Raw genomic sequence first — 23,619 nt, 5'->3', positions numbered from 1 at the left:
CACCGTCTGCTGACTGCATGACAAACCCTAAAGGAAATGCCAGTCGTGATGGCCCGGGACCTGGAAGAAACAGCATCATCCTCAGAGGATGAGGAGGTGGTAAGCCAAGAGTAAGTAAGAGCGAGCCTGCTTTTGACTTTTTGCCTTTAGTGTAGAAAATAATTCTCTTTTACTTATACCTTCTTTTACGCACTCCTTCCTTTGGTGCAGTCTGACTCTGGTTTTAGTTTCTATCCATGATCTAATCCAAGATTTTATGAATTGGTCACCTTCAGCTATCTGAAATGAGAGAAGGCTCTGTTTCTGAGCTCATGAGTGAACATTGGCTCTAGATACTGCTTTGTGAACTCTTGATTGGCGCTCCTAACATAGGAGATTTTTAAATTTGTAGATATTAAAGCCAAGGAGGTCTCCAAACTCTATGAGATAGGTTATGTTATTTTCTCAAAAGCCTTTACAATGATAGAATGATAGTATATAGAGAGGTCAAGTAACTTACCAGAGTAACTGTGGGACAGTACATTAGAATTCTTTAACCTGTGCTGTGCCATTGAACTACATTGCTTTCCTGGGTTGTTTTAGTAAGAGTCAAGTTTCTTGATTTCTGGATTCTCATAACAATAAAAATGAACAGTGGTAATAAGTACAGCTTATCATTTAGCATAGATGATGGTAAGGGCTTTAACTTGATGTAGCTCATTTAATCTGAAAATGTTATTCTCACTTTAGTAAGCTCAGCCTCACAAAGATCAAAGAACTTTTTTAGAGACTCAGAGATAGTAAGTGATGGATTGAGATTCAGACCTAGTTTTCATGGATTTTGAGGCACTTTACTATTTTGCCTCCTTTAACATTATTACTTGACACAGAGAACAAAGAGAGAGTCTGACTTAAAGTTAAGATTAGTTTTTAAGATTCTCTGTGAGTCCCCTTGGATATGTGTGTGCAATGTAACCTGAAAAGTGGGGATAGTATCTCCCACGCTGTTCTGTAGGGGTATGGTTAGGATCAAAAGAATGGTAAGTATGAAATTACTTTATAAATGATGAAGTACCATACAAATGTTAAGGCATTATTCTTACTGGCTTTAATATTGAATTTAAAGTGCATTTCTTATTATAAAGTAGAGGATTACATTATTTAATGTAACTAGAAAAAATTACTGAAGCATTCATAAAGCTTTGGGAAGGGCTTCTCATCACTCTTAGGTCATAGAAAATAAAAGATTTGACATTATATTTGGGTCAGTCTTATTCAGGATAATTAAATGGATAATTCCCTCTGGTCACTTTATCTTCTTGTGACTTTTTGCTTTCTGTGTGCTGTGTCTTACCTATTTCACAAAATTTTTAACTTCTGTGAGCATCAGTCTAATTTCAAGATCATTCTTTTACTTCATGACTACGTATTAGTGGGCTTATGAGTTGGGTCTGATGAGTATTAGGTTGAACTCTATGAAATTGCTGTTGTAGTAGGTTAAAAATAGTCAAATACTGACAATTTCAGATTTTCAATCTAATATTGCAGTGGGTACTTGGTAAATACTTGCCAACTGAGTGACCAACTGAATGAATGAATAAATGGAGACTTTCTGCTTTAGATCACCTTAGAGCAGGGGTTCTTAACTTTTTTTATGCCATATATTCCTTATCAGAATAATATTTTTAGGTGCTTAAAATACATATCATTGCGAATAGTACCAATTACATTGAAACACAGTTATTAAGATTTAAAAAAACCCACACTTGTGATATAGTAATACGTGCTTTTTAATGAGTGTATTAAACCACAAGATGTCATCTAAAGCATGGGAAAGTTAAATTTTATTTTCTAAAGGCAGCAGCATGAAGATTGTTTTTGCTGTTTGCATAAGCTCATCTGTGGGGTAGTCTTTTTTTTTTTTTTTTTGCTTTTAAGATTTATCTATCCATTTTAAAGAAAGGGGGGAGCGGAGGGAGAGGGAGAGAGAGTCTCAAGCAGATGAGACTATGCTGAGTGCGGAGCCTGACTCGGGACTCGATCTTACCACCCTGAGACCACTACTTGAGCCGAAATCAAGAGTTGGACGCTCAACCGACTGTGCCACCCAGGCACCCCGACCCTGTGGGGGTAGTCTCTGATTAGCACTTATAAGTGGGGAATATTGGGAAGCATCATAGGTGTCTGGACCACCACTTGGCATTCACCATTTGGCTGCTGAATGATTGCTTAGGAGGAGAGCTGCCAAATTGTTGTCCAGCCTCATCAGGCCAGATGAGGAAGATTGTGACCACAGGTGATCTAGTGGCAAGTTTAATAGCTACCATTAACTTAGAAGTAGTGGTAAATGTAAATGATATTTTGAGATATCTGCAACAACTGTAATATGGTGTAAAAAAATCTGTAGTTTCAGACAGACTCAAAGGCACAGATAATGCGTTGTTGCCTATATTCATAATTGAGAAATGGCTAAATTTCTAGTAGAAGTTACTGAACTTACAGGTGTAATTCCCTACTCCAATCCAAACTCATGGATTTTTTTGCCCTTCCTTTCAGACTCCTGTTGACTTTTGACTGTTAATGTTCCATCGGCTCCTGTCTTGTCTATCAGACACTTAGTATATACATTAGTAATCTTAAGTCTATCTTGTTTACACTTGGAGTAATATGCTTACATTTTTAAAGTTTTGGAAGTTATAAGGCCTTAGATCATCTAAGGATGTTGATGTGATCCAAAGATGTATATCCATGGGCATCTGCTAGATCTGTTCAGATCCCAAGGCTGTATTCAAGTGTTAATGCCCGGCAATCCTGGACTTCAGGGCTAGAAACTGTCCAGGAAATCCTTGTTTTGCACTGCATTATTTCAAATACTAAATTTAAAAGGGCTCTTTTTCTATATTTTGCTAGTGGATCCCAAATACAAATTTATATATAGATGTGGAAAGATTTGATACAAGGTTTATTCAGGCCCTAAAAAAATAATTTCAATTCCTATCATAAAAGTCAGCTTTATAGCAGTTCATGAACATATACATGGGGAAAAAAAGGTAATCAACAAATGATTATACAGTGAGCACTACAGGAGTTCAGAGACGGAAGGCATCATCACTGTGGGCTGGAGGAGCTGGGGGAAGGCTCCCTGGGGGTGGTGAGATGTCCTGGGCCTAAGTGTGGGATCAAATGGACGGAAGTGGGGAAAGCATTTCCAGCAGGGGCATTGGTATGAATTAGGCCTCGAAGCTTTGAGTTATGTAGGCTAAGTCCCAGGAGTGAATAATATATATATGCCTCATGAAATTGCTTCTTAAGAACCAAAACGTTGTTAGGCTTTCATTAAAGTGAACCTTAAAACTGTTCTACTTTGGTAATCAAGCATCCAAGTCTTGAGTTCGTTCACGCCTGTAAGAGCATATTTTAAAAAGTATATACCAGTTTCTGGTGTGAATGAAAATTTAAAGTCCCAATTTTCAGTTTCCTCACCATTTTGAATCTTTTGCCTTTAGCACCCCCTGGTGGGAGCATGCTTTTAATGACAACGTAGCATCTGCCTTAAGTGTGTTTTAGTTGACCATACTGAATTCATAATGTGTCTACCACCTCTTTTATCTTTTCATAGGTTGTAGGTGGAAGGATTTCTCTGGCAGGGATTTGGCTTTCCACAAATAGCATAGCTAGGGCCTTGGCTCTTCTCAGCCGTATATCTGTTTATTGTGTTCCTGACCCTTATCAGGCGTTTTAACTTGTAAGCAGTAATCCATTGTTTGTAAGTGGGAAGGCACAGTGGTGCCAGTTTGTAGCTAGTGCTAGATTGACAAGGAACTTGGGATAATTTCCAGAGTTTCTGTCCAAGACTTTGCAGTTTAGGCTGCCTATTTTTTCTCTACCCTCTGACCTAGAAATATAGTGGGAAAATTATAGTTGGAAAAGATCCTAGGAATTTTCTGGACCCCTGCCCACATTTTACAGGTGTTTAAGATTAAAAAGCAAGCAGGGGCACCTGGGTGGCTCAGTCGTTAAGCGTCTGCCTTCGGCTCAGGTCATGATCTCAGGGTCCTGGGATCGAGCCCCGCATCGGGCTCCCTGCTCCACGGGAAGCCTGCTTCTCCCTCCCCCACTCCCCCTGCTTGTGTTCCCTCTCTCGCTGTCTCTCTCTCTGTCAAATAAATAAATAAAATCTTTAAAAAAAAAAAAAGATTAAAAAGCAAGCAAACCATGAAAAAATAGCCTTCTTGCTAAAAAGTGCCCCTGATGAATACCTTTTCTCACAAATGGGCACTATTACCCACGTCAAAAAGCAGGAACCGTAGTAAGCATCCACATTCCAGTTCTAGAAAACAGGAAATGAACTAGGTATGGTGTTCTTTGCTTTTCCTCACTAAAACACTTCGGCAGCTCATCCCAAGTCTCAAGGCTGCCTCACTTCTCAGATTGGTAGCCTGGAAGCCTGTGCATTCAAAACGGGGATCTTTTTAAACTTGGGTTGAGGGGGTCTCACTAGGCCCTGAGATTGGTAGTATGACCTTTTTTTAAGGGATGTGGTCATGTGAGTTTTTGAGAGCAGCCCAAATTTTGGCTAACTGGATCTTACTCTGTTTAAAGAATTGATTAGTATAGGTTCCCAAAGGGTTGGGTTTAAGGTGTTCTGTATACAAAACATCACTGAAATGTGATTAGGGAGATGGAAGGGTAGAAAGAGCGCAGGCAGGCACTTGGGTTCAGATACCTGTTCCCTTACTTAACCAGATCTATGATCTTGAGCGAATCACTTAACCTCTCTGAGACACCTTTTTTTTAGTTCATAGTGTGGGCAAGAGGATTAAGTGAGATAACACGTGAAAGCTCTTACTTTAATTCCTGGCACATAGTAGGGTCTCAGGTCGTCTCTTTCCCTTCTGACTCCCTGGCACTAAGGAGGTTGAAGATTTTCCTAATCTGTGAGTAAGTACACATCTGTCTAAGATTGATTAAACAGAGATTTCCTGAGGGTAGGGTAAGAGAGTAAAGTCAGAGGTCCTTTTCTGGAGAAAAATTGTTCCATTTAGTATAGGCTTGCTTTAAAATATGTGGTTTTAATTGGAGCACTTGTATTAACTTGTATTAATTTTGGGTTCCTAGCTAAGAATCTTAGGATGGGTTATCAAATTGGCTTAAAAAGGGACGATGGGGTGTAAAAGGGTGTATAAATTATTGTGAATGTGATATATTAGTTAGGATTCTTTATGTTTGCTGGGGGTTAAAACATAACTTGTCCTAAATAATAAAGGGAATTTTAAATTTTTTTTTTTAAAGATTTTATTTATTTATTTGAGAGAGAGACAATGAGAGACAGAGAGCACGAGAGGGAAGAGGGTCAGAGGGAGAAGCCAACCCCCCGCTGAGCAGGGAGCCCGATGCGGGACTCGATCCCAGGACTCCAGGATCATGACCCGAGCCGAAGGCAGTCGCTTAACCAACTGAGCCACCCAGGCGCCCGGGAATTTTAAATTTTTATTTTAAATTTTATTTTAAAGATTTTTTTCCCACTGTCCCCCATAAAGGGAATTTATTAACTCCTATTTAGGAAAGGCTTGATTCTGCAACTCCACATTTGCCTCTCAGGATCTCATTTTTCTCATTCTTCCAGTGGGGTTCCCACTGACTTCCTCCTTTACCTGTAGTTCCAGGCTTTCCTTTCAAGGTCACAAAATGACAGTTGAACTTACATACCTCATTCTCTTATACCATCCAGGGGAAGAGGCCATCTCTCCTGTCGCTGCTATAGAAGAGAAAGAAAGCACCTCTTTCTCAGAGGGTCTCACAACATATCTTCTGACACTCACTGGCTACATTGCTCATTCCTGATCCACCAACTAGAACTGAGGGGTGGAAGGCCCCGATTGGCTGAGGCCAATCAAAGCCCATCCCTGCAGCAGGGATGGAGTTAATCTTAACTAGACCCCATGACTAAGCATGGGAGCTGAATGGTTTCCCATAGGACATTTGGGATTCTTGTTCTAGGAGGAGGGAAAGTTGCTAAGTGGCAAACCACAGTGATCTGCTTCAGTCTTAATTCAGATTCTGAGCTGTCAATTAATAAAAGCCTTTTGTTACAGCTGTAGGGATCATCCGTGTATCATGTGGACTGGAGGCTGCCGGAGAATTCCAGTTTTGGTGTTCCATGCTGAGGCTATTCTGACAAAGGACAACAATATTCGAGTAATTGGAGGTAGGTGTGGCCTCCCCCATGGCGGGCAGGTCTGGGCATGGCCCCGGTAACCTCGTCTTACAGAAGTTGATATCACATGTAAATAGGAAAAGGGCCTTGGTCATGAGAAAAATCTCATGATTTTTTTTTATACTTCAGGACTATTTGGAATTTCTTAAATTTTTTGCATCTTAAATTGCTTTTCTTTTTTGAATTTTTTCCTTCAGAATTATGTGTGCATGTGTTACTGTTATTTTTTATGATGAAAGACAACAAAATGTACCCTTTTAAACATTTTAGAGTGTATACCTAAGTGGAATTTAGTACAAGTCACAGTGTTGTACAATCCACAGCACTGTCTAGTTCCAGAACGTTTTCATCATCCTAAAATAAACCCCATTTCCATTAAGCAGTCACTCCCTATGAGCCCTTACCCCAGCTCATAGTAACTGCTCATCTACTTTCTGTCTCTTTCGATTTGCATGTTCTGGATATTTCATACAAATGTACTCATACAATATGTAGTCTTTTGTGTCTGGCTTTTTTCACTTAGCATAATGTGTTCAAGGTCCATCCATGTTGTAACATATATCAATACTTCGTTCCTTTTCATGGAGTACCATATTTTGTTTATCCATTCACCAGTTGATTGATCGGTTGCTGTTTGTTTCCACCTTTTGGCTATTGTGAATAGTGCTGCTCTGAAGATTCACATACAAGGTTTTGTTTGAACACCTGTTTTTAATTCTTTTGGGTCTCTACTTAGGAATGGAATTGCTAGGTCTTTTGGTAATTCTATGTTTAGCTTATTACAGAGCTGCCAAGGGATAGAATAGTGACTGCACAATTCTACATTCCCACCAACAATGTAGGAGAGTTCCATTTTCTCCACATCCTCACTGACATTTGTTTTTTTCTGTTCTTTAGATTATAGCTCTGCTAGTGGGTGTGAAGTGGTATCTTATTGCGGTTTCGATGTTCATTTCCCTAATGACTGATGACATTGAGCATCTTTTCATGTGCTTCTTGGTTATTTGTATATCTTCTTTAGAGAAATGTCTAGTCAAAGCCTTTGCCTATTTTTTTTTTTTTAATAGGCTCCACATCCAGCATGGAGCCCAATGCAGGTTTGAATTCACGATCCTGAGATCAAGACCTGAGTGAGCTAAGATCAAGAGTCGGACGCTTAACTAGCTGAGCCACCCAGGCACCCTGCCTTTATCTGTTTTTGAGTTGGGTTGTTTGACTTTTTGTTGTTGAGTTAGAAGAGTTCTTTATGCATTCTAGATACTAGACTCTTATCAGATATATGATTTCCAAATTCTTTTTCCTATTCTCTGGTTTGTCTTTTTACTCTCTGGATAGTGTTTTCTCATAAGCAAAAGTTTTTCATTTTGATGACTTGCAGTTTATTTCTTCTTTTGTTGCTTATGCTTTTGGTGTCATATCTAAGGAACCATTGCCTAATCTAAGGTCATAATCCTTATGCTTTCTGCTAAGTTTTATAGGTTAAGTGCTTACATTTAGAGCTAAATGGTCTTTGATCCATTTTGAGTTAATTTTTTTATATAGTGTGAGGTAAGGGTCCACCTTCATTCTTTTGCATGTGAATATCCAATTGTCCTGGCATGATTAGTTGGAGACACTATTCTTTCCCTATTGAATAGTCTTGGCGCTGTCATTGGAAATCAGTTGACTTGGATGTATGGTTTTATTTCTAGATTCTTTTTTTTTTTTTTTAATTTTTATTTATTTATTTGACAGAGGGAGAGACAGCGAGAGAGGGAACACAAGCAGGGGGAGTGGGAGAGGGAGAAGCAGGCTTCCCGCTGAGCAGGGAGCCCGATACGGGGCTTGATCCCAGGACCCTGAGATCATGACCCAAGCCAAAGGCAGACGCTTAATGACTGAGCCACCCAGGTGCCCCTTTATTTCTAGACTCTTAATATCCCATTTATCTTTATGTTTATCTTTATATCAGTGCCACATTGTTTTGATTACTGTACCTTTGTATTAAGTTTTAAAATTGGGTTGTTGAGTCCTTTAACTTTATTCTCCTTTATCAAGATTTTTTTGGCTATTTAGGATCCCTTGCAATTCCATATGAATTTTGGGATCAGCTTTTTCATTTGTGCAAAAAGGGTGTTGGGCTTGTGATGGGGAGTATATTGCCGTCTTAGTATTAAGTCTTCCAGTCTGTAAACATGGGATGTTTTGTCATTTATTTAGATCATCTTTAATTTTTTTAGCAATGTTTTGTAGTTTTCAGTGTGTAAGTTTTAGAGTTCCTTGGTTAACTTTATTCCTAATTATTTTATTCTCTTTGATGCTACCATAAATGGAATTGTTTTTTCAATTTCATTTTTGGGTTGTTCATTGCCAGTGTGCATAAATACAGCTGATTTTTATATGTTGATCTTGGATCCTGAAACCTTGCTGAACTCATTTATTAGCTTTAATAGTTTGTGTGTGTGTGTGTGTGTGTGTATTCTTTAGCATTGTCTATATATAAGATCATGTCATCTGCATGTAGAGATTTTACTTCTTCCTTTCCAACCTGGATGCCTTTTATTTCTTTTTCTTTTTTTCTTTTTTTTTTTTTTTAAAGATTTTATTTATTTATTTGAGAGAGAGAGAATGAGAGAGAGCAAGCACATGAGAGGGGGGAGGGTCAGAGGGAGAAGCAGACTCCCTGCCAAGCAGGGAGCCCGATGCGGGACTCGATCCCGGGACTCCAGGATCATGACCTGAGCCGAAGGCAGTCGCTTAACCAACTGAACCACCCAGGCACCCCTTTTATTTCTTTTTCTTACCTAATTGCTCTGGCTAGAACTTCCAGTACAATGTCAAATAGAAGTGGTAAAAGTGGGCAACTTTCTCTTTCTTGTTTCTGATCTTAGAGGGAAAGCTTTCAGTCTTTCACTGCTCAGTATGATGTTAGCTGTGGGTTTCATAATGCCCTTTATCATGTTCAGGAAGTTTCCTTCTATTCCTTTGGTGTTTTTATCATGCAAGGGTGTTGGATTTTGTTAAATGCTTTGTCTGCATTAGTTGAGATTTTTTTTTTCTTCATTCTATTAATGTGGTATATTACACTGATTGACTTGTATGTTGAACCATACTTGCATTCCTGAGATAAATCCCACTTGGTCATGGTATAATCCTTTTAATATGCTGCTTGATTTGGTTTGCTGTTATTTTTATGAGGGTATTTGCATCTGTACTCATAAGGGATTTTGATCTGTAGTTTTCTTGTGATGTCTTTATCTGGATTTGGTATCAGACTAATGCTGGCCTTATATAATGTGTTCCCTCCTCTTCTTTGGAAGAGTTTGAGAAGGATTGGTGTTAATTCTTTAACTGTTTGATAGAATTCACCAGTGAATCCATGTAGTCTGGGCTTTTCTTTATTGGGAGGTTTTTGATTACTGATTCAACTTCTACTTGTATGTCTATTCATATTTTGTATTTTGTCTTGACACAATTTTGGTAGTTTGTGTGTTTTTAGTTTTTGTCCATTTAGTTTATCTAATTTCTTGGCATATAATTATTCTTAGTATTCTTTTATTTATTTGTTTTTCATAGTATTCTTATGTAATCCTTTTTATTTCTGTAAGGTCAGTAGTAATGTCCCGTTTCATTTCTCATTTTAGTAATTTGAATCTTTTCTCTTTTTTTCTTAGTCTAACTAAAGGTTTGTCAATTTTGATCATTTTAAAGAGCCACCTTCTAATTTTGCTTATTTTTTCTATTGTTTTTTATCCTCAATTTCATTTATCTCTAATCTTCTGTGATATTAAGCAGTGCTCTGAATTCTAGGTTAGCCTGTAGCTATCTTCAGAGGTTACAGTACCATGGATCTGAACTGCTGTGTGATATAGTGGAAAGAGTCTATACGTGGTTTCTCAGTCGTTGGTTCAAATCCCAGCTTTGGCATTTACTAGCTGTGAGTCTGGGGCAAATCACTTAAACTCTCTCAACCTGTTTTAGTATTAGTTAGGTGGAGATAATAGCTATTTTGCAGGCATTGTAAGAATTAATGAGATCATTTAATATTTGGCATATAGTGGGCACTCAAAATTTGTGCTATTTACTCTACTTGTTGAATAGGATCTGTTCTACTGTGAAATGACTTTAAGGTCTGTTCTTGCCCCATAATAAGGCAGGAGTTCAGAGGACAGTGAACACCTGCTTCTGGAATTTGAATCCTTCCTCCCCAAGGGTCGTGTTCTAATCCCCTCAGCAAGTTGCTAGGTTACCACTTAAAGGGATATGGTTCATTCATGTTCTCTGAATTTGGAGGAACTGAAGATTTGCTAACATTTGCAAAGAAACTTCCTCTCAATATAATTGGAGTCAAACATCAAAGGTAGGTAAAAACAACAGAAGTAAATAATCTCCCCCAAACATACTTCTTTTGGTCTGCTTGTCACAAAAATGAATCTCTGTATTCCATGCCAATAAGCAGACTTTTTTAGAGTACCTAACATTTATTAGAAATTAGTATCCATCAGTGTTGTCATCCTGTTGTTCAAGCAGTCCCTGTGTTTTTAGAACTTAAGTGTCTTTTTTTCCCCTTTACACATTCTTGTGATTAAAGAAAAAGCCACTGAACTTTTTTCTCAAACTTTGTTTTTGAATTTTCTGTATCTTTCTGATTCTTTAAGGTTTCATAATTTTCTAGACCCTCCTTTATGAAAAGAACAATTTTTAAAAAAGATTTACTTATTTATTTTAGAGAGAGAGAGTGCAAATAGGGAAGGGCAGAGGCGGAGAGAGAGAGAGAGAGAGAGAGAGACAATCTCCAGCAGACTCCCCACTGAGCACAGAGCCTGACGTGGGGCTCTATCCCAGGACCCTGAGATCATGACCTGAGCCAGAGTCAGATGCTTCACCAACTGAGCCATACAGGCGCCCCTGAAAAGAACAGTTAGAATGAGTGTTTCCTAGTTGCTGCCTCAGATTTCTGAATTGTTAAATACTCTGGGTCTTTTTTTTTTTTTTTCCCCCTCCTCTCTCAAATAGCTGACATACATCTGCTCAGATCATAATCCTGTGTTTAAATCCCCTTGAGAAGTGTTTCTGGGGCATTAGTTATCTTCTGCTGATCTTAGAGCGTTAGCTGCCAGCCTTGTTTTTTCTGTTATCTGTTAAATGTTTCATTGAATTTACTGTTAATATTTTTGGTACAGTATGATTTCATATGCTTTATTTGTGAAATATTCCAGAAATATATTTTTTCCTTAACTATCTCCATGTTTTCTTCAAAATTGCATACACTTTGAACATGTAAATGGGATTGCATTTTAGAGACAAGAGAGATAATTTCAGTTTAAGGTAATCTGTTCTAGAAAGAAACATCATTTTATAAATTGCCTCTAAATGTATCAGCTTTGTAAGTTTGCATTTGTGTAGGCTAGCACTGTCCAATAGAAATATGATAAAAGCTAGATATGTAAGTTTTCCAGTGGCCTTATTTTAAAAAGTTAATAGAAATAGGGACACCTGGTGGCTCAGTCGGGTAAGCATCTGCCTTTGGCTTGGTCATGATCCCAGCATCCTGGGATCAAGTCCTACATCGGGCTCCTTGCTCAGCGGGGAGCCTGCTTCTCCCTCTGCCTCTACCCCTCCCCATTGCTTGCGCTCTCTCTCTCTGACAAATAATAAATAAAATCTTAAAAAAAAATATGTGAAATTAGTTTTAATAATATATTTTATTTAATCCAAAATATCACTTCCACATTTACTCAATGTAGAAAAATTCATTAAGATATTTGACATCTAGGGGCACCTGGGTGGCTCAGTCAGTTAAGCATCTGCCTTTGGCTCAGGTCATGATCCTGGGGTCTTGGGATCGAGCCCCACGGAGGGCTCCCTGCTCAGCGGGGAGCCTGCTTCTCCTCTCCCTCTGTCCTTCTCCCCCTCCACCCCCCCATGCTCTCGTTCTTGCTCTCTGTCTCTCTCTCAAATAAATAAATAAATAAAATCTTAAAAGAAAGATATTTGACATCTAGTACATATTTTACACTATAAGTGTAAAATCTCTGTGGTATAAAATTTTCATCAGAAGTTTTTAATTTGTATTTAGCTTTTACAAGTATTGTAGTTGAAAAAGTAAATTCATATGTTCAGGTTGTTCCAAACAAGTTTTCCAAATACTGAATCACGTGTCAGTTTTCAAATTTAAATTTAAATTAATAAAGTTAAAATTAAAAATTCAGTTCCTTGGTCACACTAGTTAACATTTCTTTCTTTCTTTTTTTTAGAGAAGGAGAGAGAGAGAGAGAGAAAGGGAGGTAGGGAGGGAGGGACAGAGGGAAAATCTCAGGCAGGCTCCACATCCAGGGCTGAGCCCCATACAAGGCTGATCTGACGACCCTGACATTATGATATAAACCGAAATCAAGAGTCAGACACTTAACCGACTGAGCCACCCAGGCACGCCCCACACTAGTTACGTTTCAGGTGCTCGGTAGTTATACGTGGCTAGCAACTACCATATTCAACAGTACAGGTATAGACCTCATTTTCTGACAGTAAGGCAAAGCTACACTGTATTGCCATTGAAAGGGTTATTCTTATATTCTAAAAGTAAAAAAAAAAAGTCCGTTTTATCTTCATTCTAGTTTCCCAGGCTATTTTTGTCCAAACCTCTTAGGGCATGTCATCACTCCCTAGGTGCTTCTGTGCTGACAGAGTATTGGTTTCTTGTTTTAATTTGCTCTGTTGCTGCCAGTCCTGGAATTTGCCAGGAGTCCTAGCACTTTAGGTTGCCTCCTGATGCACACAGGAGTGGTTGAAGAGGAAATTCTGTAGTCTCATGGTAGAAGGGATGCAGTGCACGTTCAGAGGCTCAGATAGCAGATGTTTGGCAGTTTGCTAGTCGGACCAATACCACGCCCTGCTTCTTGTTTTTATATGGAAGGAAGTACGGATAAGGTGGTTATTTCTTGGGCAGTGGGACTGGTTCAGTTTATAGTTGCAAGCCTCCATTTGACTCTTGCCCTGGGAGCAGAGCCCAGGGTTGCCAGGTCTTTCAAGTGAAGCCCAGAAATTGAGATTTTTATATGAATTCTTTCGATTTTAAAAGATTAGCGACTAATTCAGTTTTATGTTTAAAACACCACAAAGAATGAACAAACCATGTCTGCAGGCTGGATTTGGCCCTTGGGTCACCAATTTATAACTGGTTATCAGCATTATTGGACACAGGGCTGTTGGACACAGAATATGAACGTGAGTTAAAATCCCCAGCAATCACACTTGCTTTATGTCATTCCACCCTGTCTTTCTTGCACTCCCCTTTTGGAACATGTGCAATGTATCAGAGTTGGGTTATAGTTAGTTGGTATGGATTAGAAGCTGTTGGTCACTGCTTACTACTTACACACTGTGAGGATTGTGTCACTGAGTGCAGTGATGATTGCATTTTTCTTCTATGTTAGGAAAAGTAGGAGAAAGAGTATTAGTAGCATTTTTGTTTTTAAATTTGCTATATAAAATGCATAATTTACGTATGATATTATGTATTAATAGCTATTTCACCACATATTTACTTTTTTTTTTTTTTACAATTTTTAATATTTTTAAAAAAATTTTTTACTATGAGCACTGGGCGTTATATGCAACTAATGAATCATTGAGCACTATACCTGAGACTAAGGATGTACTATATGTTGGCTAATTTAAATAAAAAAAGAAAAAAATTTTTACTATGTAGCAACAAGTGTTCTAAAAGTTATACGCATATTAACTGATGTAGTGCTTACAACTACCCCATGAGGTAAGTACCTTTATTATCAACACCATTTGACAAGGGGGGGAAATTGACCATAGAGAAATAATTTACTCACGATTACAGGCAGGAAGTGGTAGAGCCTGGATTTGAGCCCTTGGCAGTTCCACTTATCATTTCCCCTTCCTCCCTAGTCCCCAGCTAATCATTCTCTGTTTTTCTGCATGCCTTAGTGACTCCCTTCCCCAGGGCCTGGTACTGTGAGGCAAGCGTTGCAGAACAGGCGTGGAATCAGGCACACTTCTGGTCTCCAGCATGGATGATGCTTTGGCTTTTACATGTACAGAAATGGATATGTCGGTGATCACAGTTACCATAATGAAGAGACCTGACTTTCTTTCACTTCCTAAACATTCAATCTAAAAAAATTAAAAACCTTTTGACAAGCTCTAAGAATAGTACTTTCGTTGAATGGATGTATACTCTTTCCCTGTGCTCACCAACTGTTAATGTTTTGTCATGTTTCTTGTCATTTGAGAATTAGTTCAAATACTTTGTACCTTAATGCTTTATTCAGCAGTGTCACCTAAGCACAAGGGCATCCTCTGTATAACCACAGTACTGAGATGACACTCAAAAGGTCTGCCATTGGTAAAATACTCTAGTATATGGTGCTTATGCACATTTCCCCAATTGTTCCAGTTTTGACCTTTATAGCTGTTATTATTTTTCTAAAATCTAAGACTAAATCAAAGATTATATATAGTTTTTGTATTTCTCTTCTAATTTCCCAGACTTTGTGTGTGTCTGTGTGTGTCTTTCATGGCACTGACATTTTTAGAGATTTCAAGACTAGTTGCTTTGCAGATGTCCTTAAGTTTGGGCGTGTCTGATTGTTTCTATGTGTTTAGATTCAGGTTTAAAAATTTTGTAAGACTATCACTTAGTGCAGTTGTGTCCTCAGTGTATCACATTAGGAAGGATGTGATATTATTGTATTGCGTTATTGGTGATGGCAGATTTCTCATTGAGATAATGTTCACCAGATTGCTTCATCGGAGGGGTGCCTTTCTCCTTTGTTACAAGCATTCTCTGGAATGATGTTTGGAGATGCATGAATATTCTCTTTCCCAGTAGTCTCTCACTCATTGGTATCAGTTGATTTTAGTCTGAACTAAAATGCACTTTAGTCTGAACTTTTATGATTTTTGTAAAATGCTGATTTTCTTTTTCTTTCCTTCTACATTTATTAGCTGGATTTTCTGTAAATAAGAGCTTTCCCTTCTATAGGAGGCAGAATAATGGTCCTCGCCAAGATGTCTACCTTCTAATCCCCAGAACCTGTGAAAATGTTACCTGACATGGCAATGGAAAATTGAGGTTGTAGGTGGAATTAAGGTTGTTAATCAGCTAACCTTAATCACAAGGGTCCTTTAAAGTAGGAGGAGGCAGGGCACCTGGGTGGCTCAGTCGGTTAAGTGTCTGCCTTCTGCTCAGGTCATGATCCTAGGGTCCTGGGATCAAGTCCCCCATCGGGCTCCCTGTTCAGCAGGGAGCCTGCTTCTCCCTCTCCCTGCCACTCCCCCTGCTTGTGCACGCTCTCTCTCTCTCTCTCTCTCTCTGTCAGATAAATAAATAAAATCTTAAAAAAAAAAATAAAGTAGAAGGAGGCAGACGAGGAGTCAGATGGATGCTATGAGAGAAGGACTAGACCCACTGTTGCTGGCTTTGAAAATAGAGGAAGGAGACAATAAGCCATGGAATGAGGGCAGCCTCTAGAAGCTGAAAAAGGAAAAGAGCCTATAGAAAAGAATGCAGCCCTGCTCTTGCCTTGATGACACCTGGGTCAGACTCCTGACCTACAGAAATAATCAGACAATGAATTTGTGTTGGTTAAGGCGCTAAGTGTGTGGTAGTTTATTTTAGCAGCGATAGAAAACCATTGTACCTTCTTACCTTCTTATCAGTGTGTGGACTCATTAGTAAGGGCATTATAGTCTCTCTCTGTCATATTCATGTTTATGTTGAAATTGTCTTAAATTTGGCCACTGAGATCTTTGTGACAGGTTCCCTATCCAGAAAGTGAGCACTTTCTTCTTTTTTGGCAGAACAAAATATTGCAGGCCTATCTTGTGCTTTCCCACCTCACCTTGGAGTCAGAACACCAACTCTTAAGCAGTGCACTATTTCTTACATTCTACTCTGGGCCGAAGCAAACACCTAGGATCCTGAACTGTTTTTTTCTTACAACAGTATTGCAAAGGCAACATAATAGTGATTGATTATTGGGGAAACCCTGTAACTGGACTTTAGAAGTTTGCCACAAGAATGAGAAGTATGGAGTGTCTGGCCTTTTCATTCCAATCTTCCTGTGTCTGCTTTGCATGGTGTTCCTGCCAGGACTGGGCAAGTAGCAACAGGGATTTATGGATATTTTCACATAAATTCATAAAAAGGTGTGCTTCTCTTTGACTGTAGAGGCTGAATTTTGTTCTAAGGCCTGTTCATAAGTTTCTGTATTATTCTTATTCAGAAAGTATTCAATATGCGGTCCTTTAAAAAAATTATTCTGCAGATGGGGCGCCTGGCTGGCTCAGTCAGTGGAGCATGTGACTCTTGATCTCAGGATCGTGAGTTTGAGCCCCACATTGGGCACAGAGATTACTTAATTAAAAAAAAATTTAGGGGCACCTGGGTGGCTCAGTCAGTTGGGCGTTTGCCTTCTGCTCAGGTCATGGTCTTGGAGTCCTGGGATATAGCTCCGCGTTGGGTTCCCCGCACAGTGGGGAGTCTGCTTCTCCCTCTTCCTCTGCCTCTCCCCCCGCACCCTCGTGCTCCTGCGCAGGCACGCGCTCTCTCTCAAATAAATAAAGTCTTTAAAAAAATCTTTAAAAATAATTGTTCTGTAGAATTTTTAGCTAATTTTCTCAAACAATTTGTAGGGATGCATAGAAAGAGATTGCCTTTCATGGGCCAGACTAAATGTTAGTCTTTGGGGATATATAGAAATCTCACATGATTACAGACTTTTGTCTTAGGCAGAGGTGACTATGCTTACAGGGCCTGGCAGGAAACGTGAGTGGGTGAAGCACGGTGCGGGGACTGTGCTGAACTAGAGCACGGGAGCCTGTCCTGAAGGGAGCACTTGTGCTCCCCTCTCATGCTATTTCTCTGTCTCTCAAATAAGTAAATAAAATCTTTAAAAAAAAAAAAAAAAGGAGTCTTAAAAAAAAAAAAAAAAAGAATCACTGGTAACCAGCATCCCTGAACACAGAGGGCTATTTAGAGCAAGGGTTCTTAGCCTTTTTCTGCAGTGGACCAAATGTGCAATGGCGGTGTGGGGAAGCCTGTGGGTCTGTTCTTCAAATAATGTGTTTTAAGTGTATAAAGAAATATATAGGATTATAAACAAAATCAATTGTATTGAAATAGAATTATCAAAATATTTCTTAAAAACTAAGTTTGTGACATATATGCATTTTTATTTGTGCATTATATAACGTGATCTAGTGGAAGGTGTGTTCACTAGCCATAACTTTTAAATATCATGAGAAGTGATATTTTGAGATAACTATAACAACAGTAAAATAATATTAAAATACCTGGCATGTACAGGTGGCAGGGTCACAGGCATTGCTAGCACTGCTCTGCTTTGTGCCTACTTTCGTAATTGAATGTAATGTTAAATGTCAACTAGAAGTGAAAACAGATGTCATTTTGTCCCCCATCCAGATGTCGTAACCCCCAGTGAATCTCAGGTTAAGAACCCTTGGCCCAAAGTAATCTGCAGCCTGCTTATAGTAGCATAAGGGGAGCAGTATATGTTCTCGAGTATAATTAAGCAAGCCACCATTGTACACTTTAGGTTTGTCTCTACAGTTAACTTTCTGGTTACTGAATTTGATTCTGTGTTTTTCTTTAGAACGTTATCATTTGTCTTACAAAATTGTGCGAACAGATAGTCGCCTGGTACGCAGCATTCTGACAGCCCATGGATTTCATGAAGTAAGCTAATTTTTACTATCTCACCTGGTCTGCTCTAAAGCTGAAAATCCTAGCCACCTGACTACCAGTTAACAGGGCAGCTCTAGAAGGTACATGGGACCTATGCTTAGTGATAATGCAGAGCTTGCATTGAATTTTTGAGTAGCTTTATCAGTTTCTCCTTGAAATACATAGAAAACATTTTCACAGGATTTCTCTCTCTCTCTCCCCCCCCACCTCTTCTTTCTCTCTTTTAAACAAAAAAACCCCACACATTTTTCTTGCTATGATTTTAGGGTTGGGGTAGAGACAGAGTTGCCCATAAGGAATTGTCTGATACCTAATTAAGATTCTTTGATTGCAAGCAACACAAACAGATTCTGCCTACTTAAACCAAAAACAATTTGTGGGTAAGTTATACATAGCGTAGGTAGCAGAATCAGAGGAAGGGTTGAAAAGGCAGGCCTTTGGAAGGAGAGAGCCTGGGACAGTCTTGGAGATCTGGGAACAGGAATCAGGACTGTCTCCTCAAGGCACTCCTATAGAAGTGACTCAACTCCATTCATTGTCCTTGTGCCTTTCTTCACTGAAGAATCACATTCTGGAGATAGTATGACTGGTCCAGCTTGGGTCATGGATCTACTCCTTGCAAGGGGTGGGGTGGGTAGTGTGACTGGTAGTCTTTTAAAACCAAGTAGTATGTTATTGCCAAAGAAAATTGGGGAAATTGGGATATTGATATCAAAGGGACAGGCAAAAATGCTGGGCAGACTTACCCTGTAGATATTTTGAAATAATTAATAAAAGTCTGGTTGCTAGCTCCTTATCTTAGGTTGAGGTTTGAAATAGACATTTTGAGGATGTTCTGATACTAGTTTATATCCTGTCTTGCTGTTTTATCTCCAGGGCCTAACATGGTACGTATCCCATGATAGGCACCAAGTCCGTAATTGTTGAATGAATAGACAAATCAATGTTATGAATGAATGAATGAATGAATGAAGGGATGATATTCTAAGTTAGTTTGCTACCACAAGGTTTTAGTTCTGATCAAGACTTTATACCCATCATCTGCAGGGACATAAGGACACTCTGAGAAGGGAGTTGTGGGGTTGAATCCTCTTCTCATACTTTGATATGCAAGAATGTTAAGAGACATCACAGACTTCTATAGAAGGATTCATTTATTCTACTTTTTGCATCTGGGATTTCCCCAACTGTCCCATTCTTTATACTTGATCATCCCCGTGTTCTTTATACTCAGTTTTTATTTTATTAGGCTTACATACTAACTGGACACCCATTGTGCTATGTAGGTGAAAAATCTCTATGGCCTTTCTTGCCGTCTCTCTTTTTGGAGAGGGGCTATCTCTGATTTTTTTTAATCTTTTTATCTGCCCTCAGGTTCACCCAAGCAGCACTGACTATAACCTAATGTGGACAGGATCCCACCTGAAGCCCTTCTTACTTCGCACCCTCTCTGAAGCACAAAAGGTTAATCACTTTCCCAGGTAATGCTCTTGTAGCTACTTTGCTCCATTTAAAGGTGCCTGACATTGGGCATGTAGCCAGCAGAGATAATTAATGTCCTTAAAAAAAGAAGTCTGTGATATAGGGCAGCAGTCTGCAAATCAAACTGAGGTGTTCACGTCCATAAGCATATATTATATGAAGCCTCTCCAAGGACTGTGTAGACATGGATGGTCCTAAAGGAGACTGTTTCTGGATTGCAAATACTGTAGGTTCTCTTTCTTAAAATTGAGCAGCTTGAGAGCCCTTCATATGGATGGGTTCTCCCTTCTCACCTCCTTTTTCACAGTTACTATTTTCCCCTTTATAAAACAGTGGCCCTTTAGAATCTTAATGTGGTGCATTGTCCTTGGGTGCAAACATTTCCAGGGTTCTAAACAAAAGTACCAAAAAAAAAAAAAAAAGATGTTGAATTGAATTCTGGTAATGACAAATTACCAGACAGGACAGTCATGGTGGTGATTTCCATTTCTTTACTTTTAATGGAACTAGAGGAGGACATAATCAGGTTGTCAGCTGATAGACTATTAATTTTAATTTTTAGTGATAGATCATCTTGTGACTTTCTGACACAGAACTAGGAAGCTGTTCAAAGACTTGAGTGTCATTGTGATAGAAAACTCCTTGCAATCACATTGTTAATGGCAGCCTAGAGAGGCAATGCTGCCTAGTGGCCAGAAGCATAGGCTCTGTAATCAATTACCTGGGCCTAGATCCCAGCTCTGCTGAGTGACCACCAAACATGACCTTTCTGAGCATCAGTTTCCTCGTTGGTAAAAAGATGTTGCCATTGACACAGACTTCATGGGACTGTTGTGAGGGTTTAATCTATCAGGATCTAAGATGTTTAGAACAGTGCGTGCCTGTCACAGAGTAAATACTGTAGAAGTCTTAGCTACTGTTTTTGTGACCAGAGTTTCTTAGTATTTTCATCCATGAAAAAGAAAATAGGAATAAAATTGATGCTGAAACCCTACCTTATTCTGGCAGTCATACTCAACCATGGAGAGATAGATAGATAGATGACCAACTCATCTGATGAAGAGAAGGAAGTCCAGTACAAATTTTTTTATTTGGTCAGTGGTTATGTTTTATTTTATTTCCAGGACTTACGTCCTACATAATATTCTTATGTACTTAGGCTAAAAGGTTTTATTTTCAGTTACCTTATATGCTTTTCTCATTTTTATCTAATGAAGTTTCTTTCTTGATTTTTCAATTCTGTTGTCTTATATCTCGTCACCATGTGTAAGTACCTGGCCTGTGTCAAATAGTTTCTTCATAATTTGGGATAAACGTGTGTTTTGAGTCTTCATAACAAGTTCCAGTTTTATTTGATGTCTCAGCTTCATTTGCAGAGATTTTTAAACCTTATTTTAATTTAAACCAATTTAATTTAAACCAATTTAAACCTTATTTTCTCCCTCATTGTCTGGAAGATGTGGATTTGGTATTCTAAATGTGTGACTCGATGATTGAAGTGAATCAGATGCATCTATTTTCAACAGGCATTTAAAGAGTCCTTGAAATAGCCCACACTAGAGTCTGCATTCCAAATTCATGTTAGTAGTATATTCTTTATTTTAATAGTTTCTGAAATACTCCTGTAGGTATATAGGAGTTCTCTCTCAGTTTAGACTCATCAGTATTAATAAATTTGATCCTATCTTTTCTTGAGTGCTGCTTGAATGTACTACCCTTGCGTGTTCGAGCACATTAACAACCCGTTATTTAGGTGCACTGTGTCTCGTGGCTTCTGCTGTGTTTCTCCTGTTTGCATCCAAAGACTTGAACTCACATGCAAGAGGAATTCAAGGACTTCAAACATTTCCAATATGATTGTCAACTCTTTCTTTTTTTTTTAATAAGATTTTTTATTTATTTATTTGACAGAGAGAGACACAGCGAGAGAGGGAACACAAGCAGGGGGAGGGGGGAGGGAGAAGCAGGCTTCCTGTGGAGCAGAGAGCCCAATGCAGGGCTCTATCCCAGGACCCTGGGAGCATGACCTGAGCCGAAGGCAGATGCTTAACGACTGAGCCATCCAGGCGCCCCTGTCAACTCTTTCTTAATACGATTTTTTAACTTTTTATTTTAAGTAATTTTAGACTGCTAGAAAAGTTGCAAAAATATTATAGTTACTCTGTATCCTTTACCTTGTTCTGACATTAACATCAGTTATAACCGTGGCATAATTATCAAAATGGAGACTTTAACATTGGTATAACATACATTTTAATCAAAATTTATCATATTTATGGTGTTTTGATGAATTGTGTACTACAGTAGTTGCAATGATAGTCAGTCCAGTATAAGTAGTTTATAGCCAAATGATCCCAGGAAATTTGAAAATAATGCATATTAATTGACATGCATATTTTATTATAGAGAAGGTATGCTATGATATAAAAGACCTGCAAGCATTAAATATGTTCTATGAGGCTAAACCATTCTTTGGGGGAAATGGCATGGAATAAGTAAAAGCAAGGGTGATTGGGAGATAATTCGTGGGTGGGAGTATGAAGGAGGCTTTTGGGGTGCTCACGCAGGTGACCAAAATTCATCATGCTTTGCATTTGTGATTTGTATACTTTTTTGCGTATATATTACCTTCAGTAAAAAGTGTATTATATAAAGTGAAAAAGGTATTGACAGAAAAGAGCTTTCTCTTTGATAATATTTTTAAAATGTATGCTGGCTGTTGAATCCTGATGTTATTTAGGTTCCCTGGAATATAGTTAAAAGGGTAGTGTTAGGGTTTTATTTTAAATTAATATTTATCATTCATTGGCTCATTTGGGACAATTTAAGTTTTTGTTTTTTTTTTTAAGATTTTATTTGAGAGAGAGAATGAGCAAGGGAGAACACAAGCAGGGGGAGTGGGAGAGGGAGGAGCAGACTTCCTGCTGAGCAGGGAGCCCGATGTGGGACTCAGTCCCAGGACCCTGGGATCATGACCTGAGATGAAGGCAGACGCTTAACTGCCTGAGCCACCCAGATGCCCCAATTTAAATTTTTGATGAAGAATCTTAGGTGTCAATTAAAAGATACATAGTTTCCCAAAATTTGCATAGGGAGCATCAAGCAAAAGCATTTGGAGACCACTAGGATTGGGCATCTATAGGAGAATGCATCCTTTTTCTTGTCCTCTTGTCATTATTTCTAACTGATGATAAACATCACTGGGGATCCTTTTTAAAAATATACAATCACAGATCCCATTGCAGATTCAAGGTGTATATTTAAAAAGGTACATATTTAAAAAGTACCTTCTCCTGGGTGATGGGTATCAAGGAGGGCACGTGTTGTGATGAGCACTAGGTGTTATATGCAACTAATGAATCGAATACTATATCAATACTATATGTTGGCTAACTGAACATAATAAAAAAATAGAAAGTACCTTCTAGGTGCTTAATCTTCCTAGGTCAGTATATACCTAGAAAGCTATATATTTAAAAAGCACTAGGGTGATTTATATCTGGGAAGTTTGGAAATTACTATTCTAGGCTAAATCAGCATTATAGTGTGGACCATCTGTACCAAAATCACCTGGGACACTTGTATAAAATGCAGAATCCTAGACTATTCCAGACTTTTGAGAGATGGGGCCGAGGAACAGTAATTTTAAAGAAACTTTCTAGATGATTCTTATCTAAAATTTAAGGACCTCTGCTCTACATTTATGAAGAGGACAGTGAGTTTGTGATACCTAGACTTGTCAAAGCTACCTTTGAATTTAAGAAATCATAGTGAAAAATTAGAACTGAGGTACAGACACAGTAAGTTTTTAGTGGTTACAGCAAAGATTCTTAGATGGTTTTTATTTATTTATTTGTTTGTTTGTTTATTTTTATTTTTTTTTATTTTTTTTTAAAGATTTTATTTATTTATGTGACACAGAGAGACACAGCGAGAGACGGAACACAAGCAGCAGGCTTCCTGCCGAGCAGGGAGCCCGATGCGGGGCTTGATCCCAGGACCCTGAGATCATGACCTGAGCCGAAGGCAGTCGCTTAACCAACTGAGCCACCCAGGCGCCCCTGTTTATTTATTTTTAAAGATTTTATTTATTTGACAGAGCCACAGCGAGAGAGGGAACACAAGCAGGGGGAGTGGGAGAAGGAGAAGCAGGCTTCCCGCCGAGCAGGGAGCCCGATGTGAGGCTTGATCCCAGGACCCCAGGATCATGACCTGAGCCGAA

At 38.7% G+C, this 23,619-nt stretch overlaps 1 protein-coding gene across 1 annotated transcript in view; it reads left to right on the top strand.

Moving 5' to 3' along the window:
- Window positions 1–23,619, top strand: part of TTLL5 (tubulin tyrosine ligase like 5) — a 274,932-nt gene continuing 251,313 nt past the window's right edge. Inside the window, 4 exon segments of the mRNA XM_021679581.1 lie at window positions 1–110; window positions 6,081–6,187; window positions 17,824–17,906; window positions 19,290–19,396. Coding sequence (XP_021535256.1) covers window positions 37–110; window positions 6,081–6,187; window positions 17,824–17,906; window positions 19,290–19,396 — 371 coding nt within the window. The 5' untranslated portion in view covers window positions 1–36.

This window comes from Neomonachus schauinslandi, chromosome 9 (assembly GCF_002201575.2).
Source record: "Neomonachus schauinslandi chromosome 9, ASM220157v2, whole genome shotgun sequence".
NCBI classification, from domain to species: Eukaryota; Metazoa; Chordata; class Mammalia; order Carnivora; family Phocidae; genus Neomonachus; species Neomonachus schauinslandi.
Note: the sequence above shows the minus strand (reverse complement) of the source record. Positions and strands in the feature narration are given on the sequence as shown.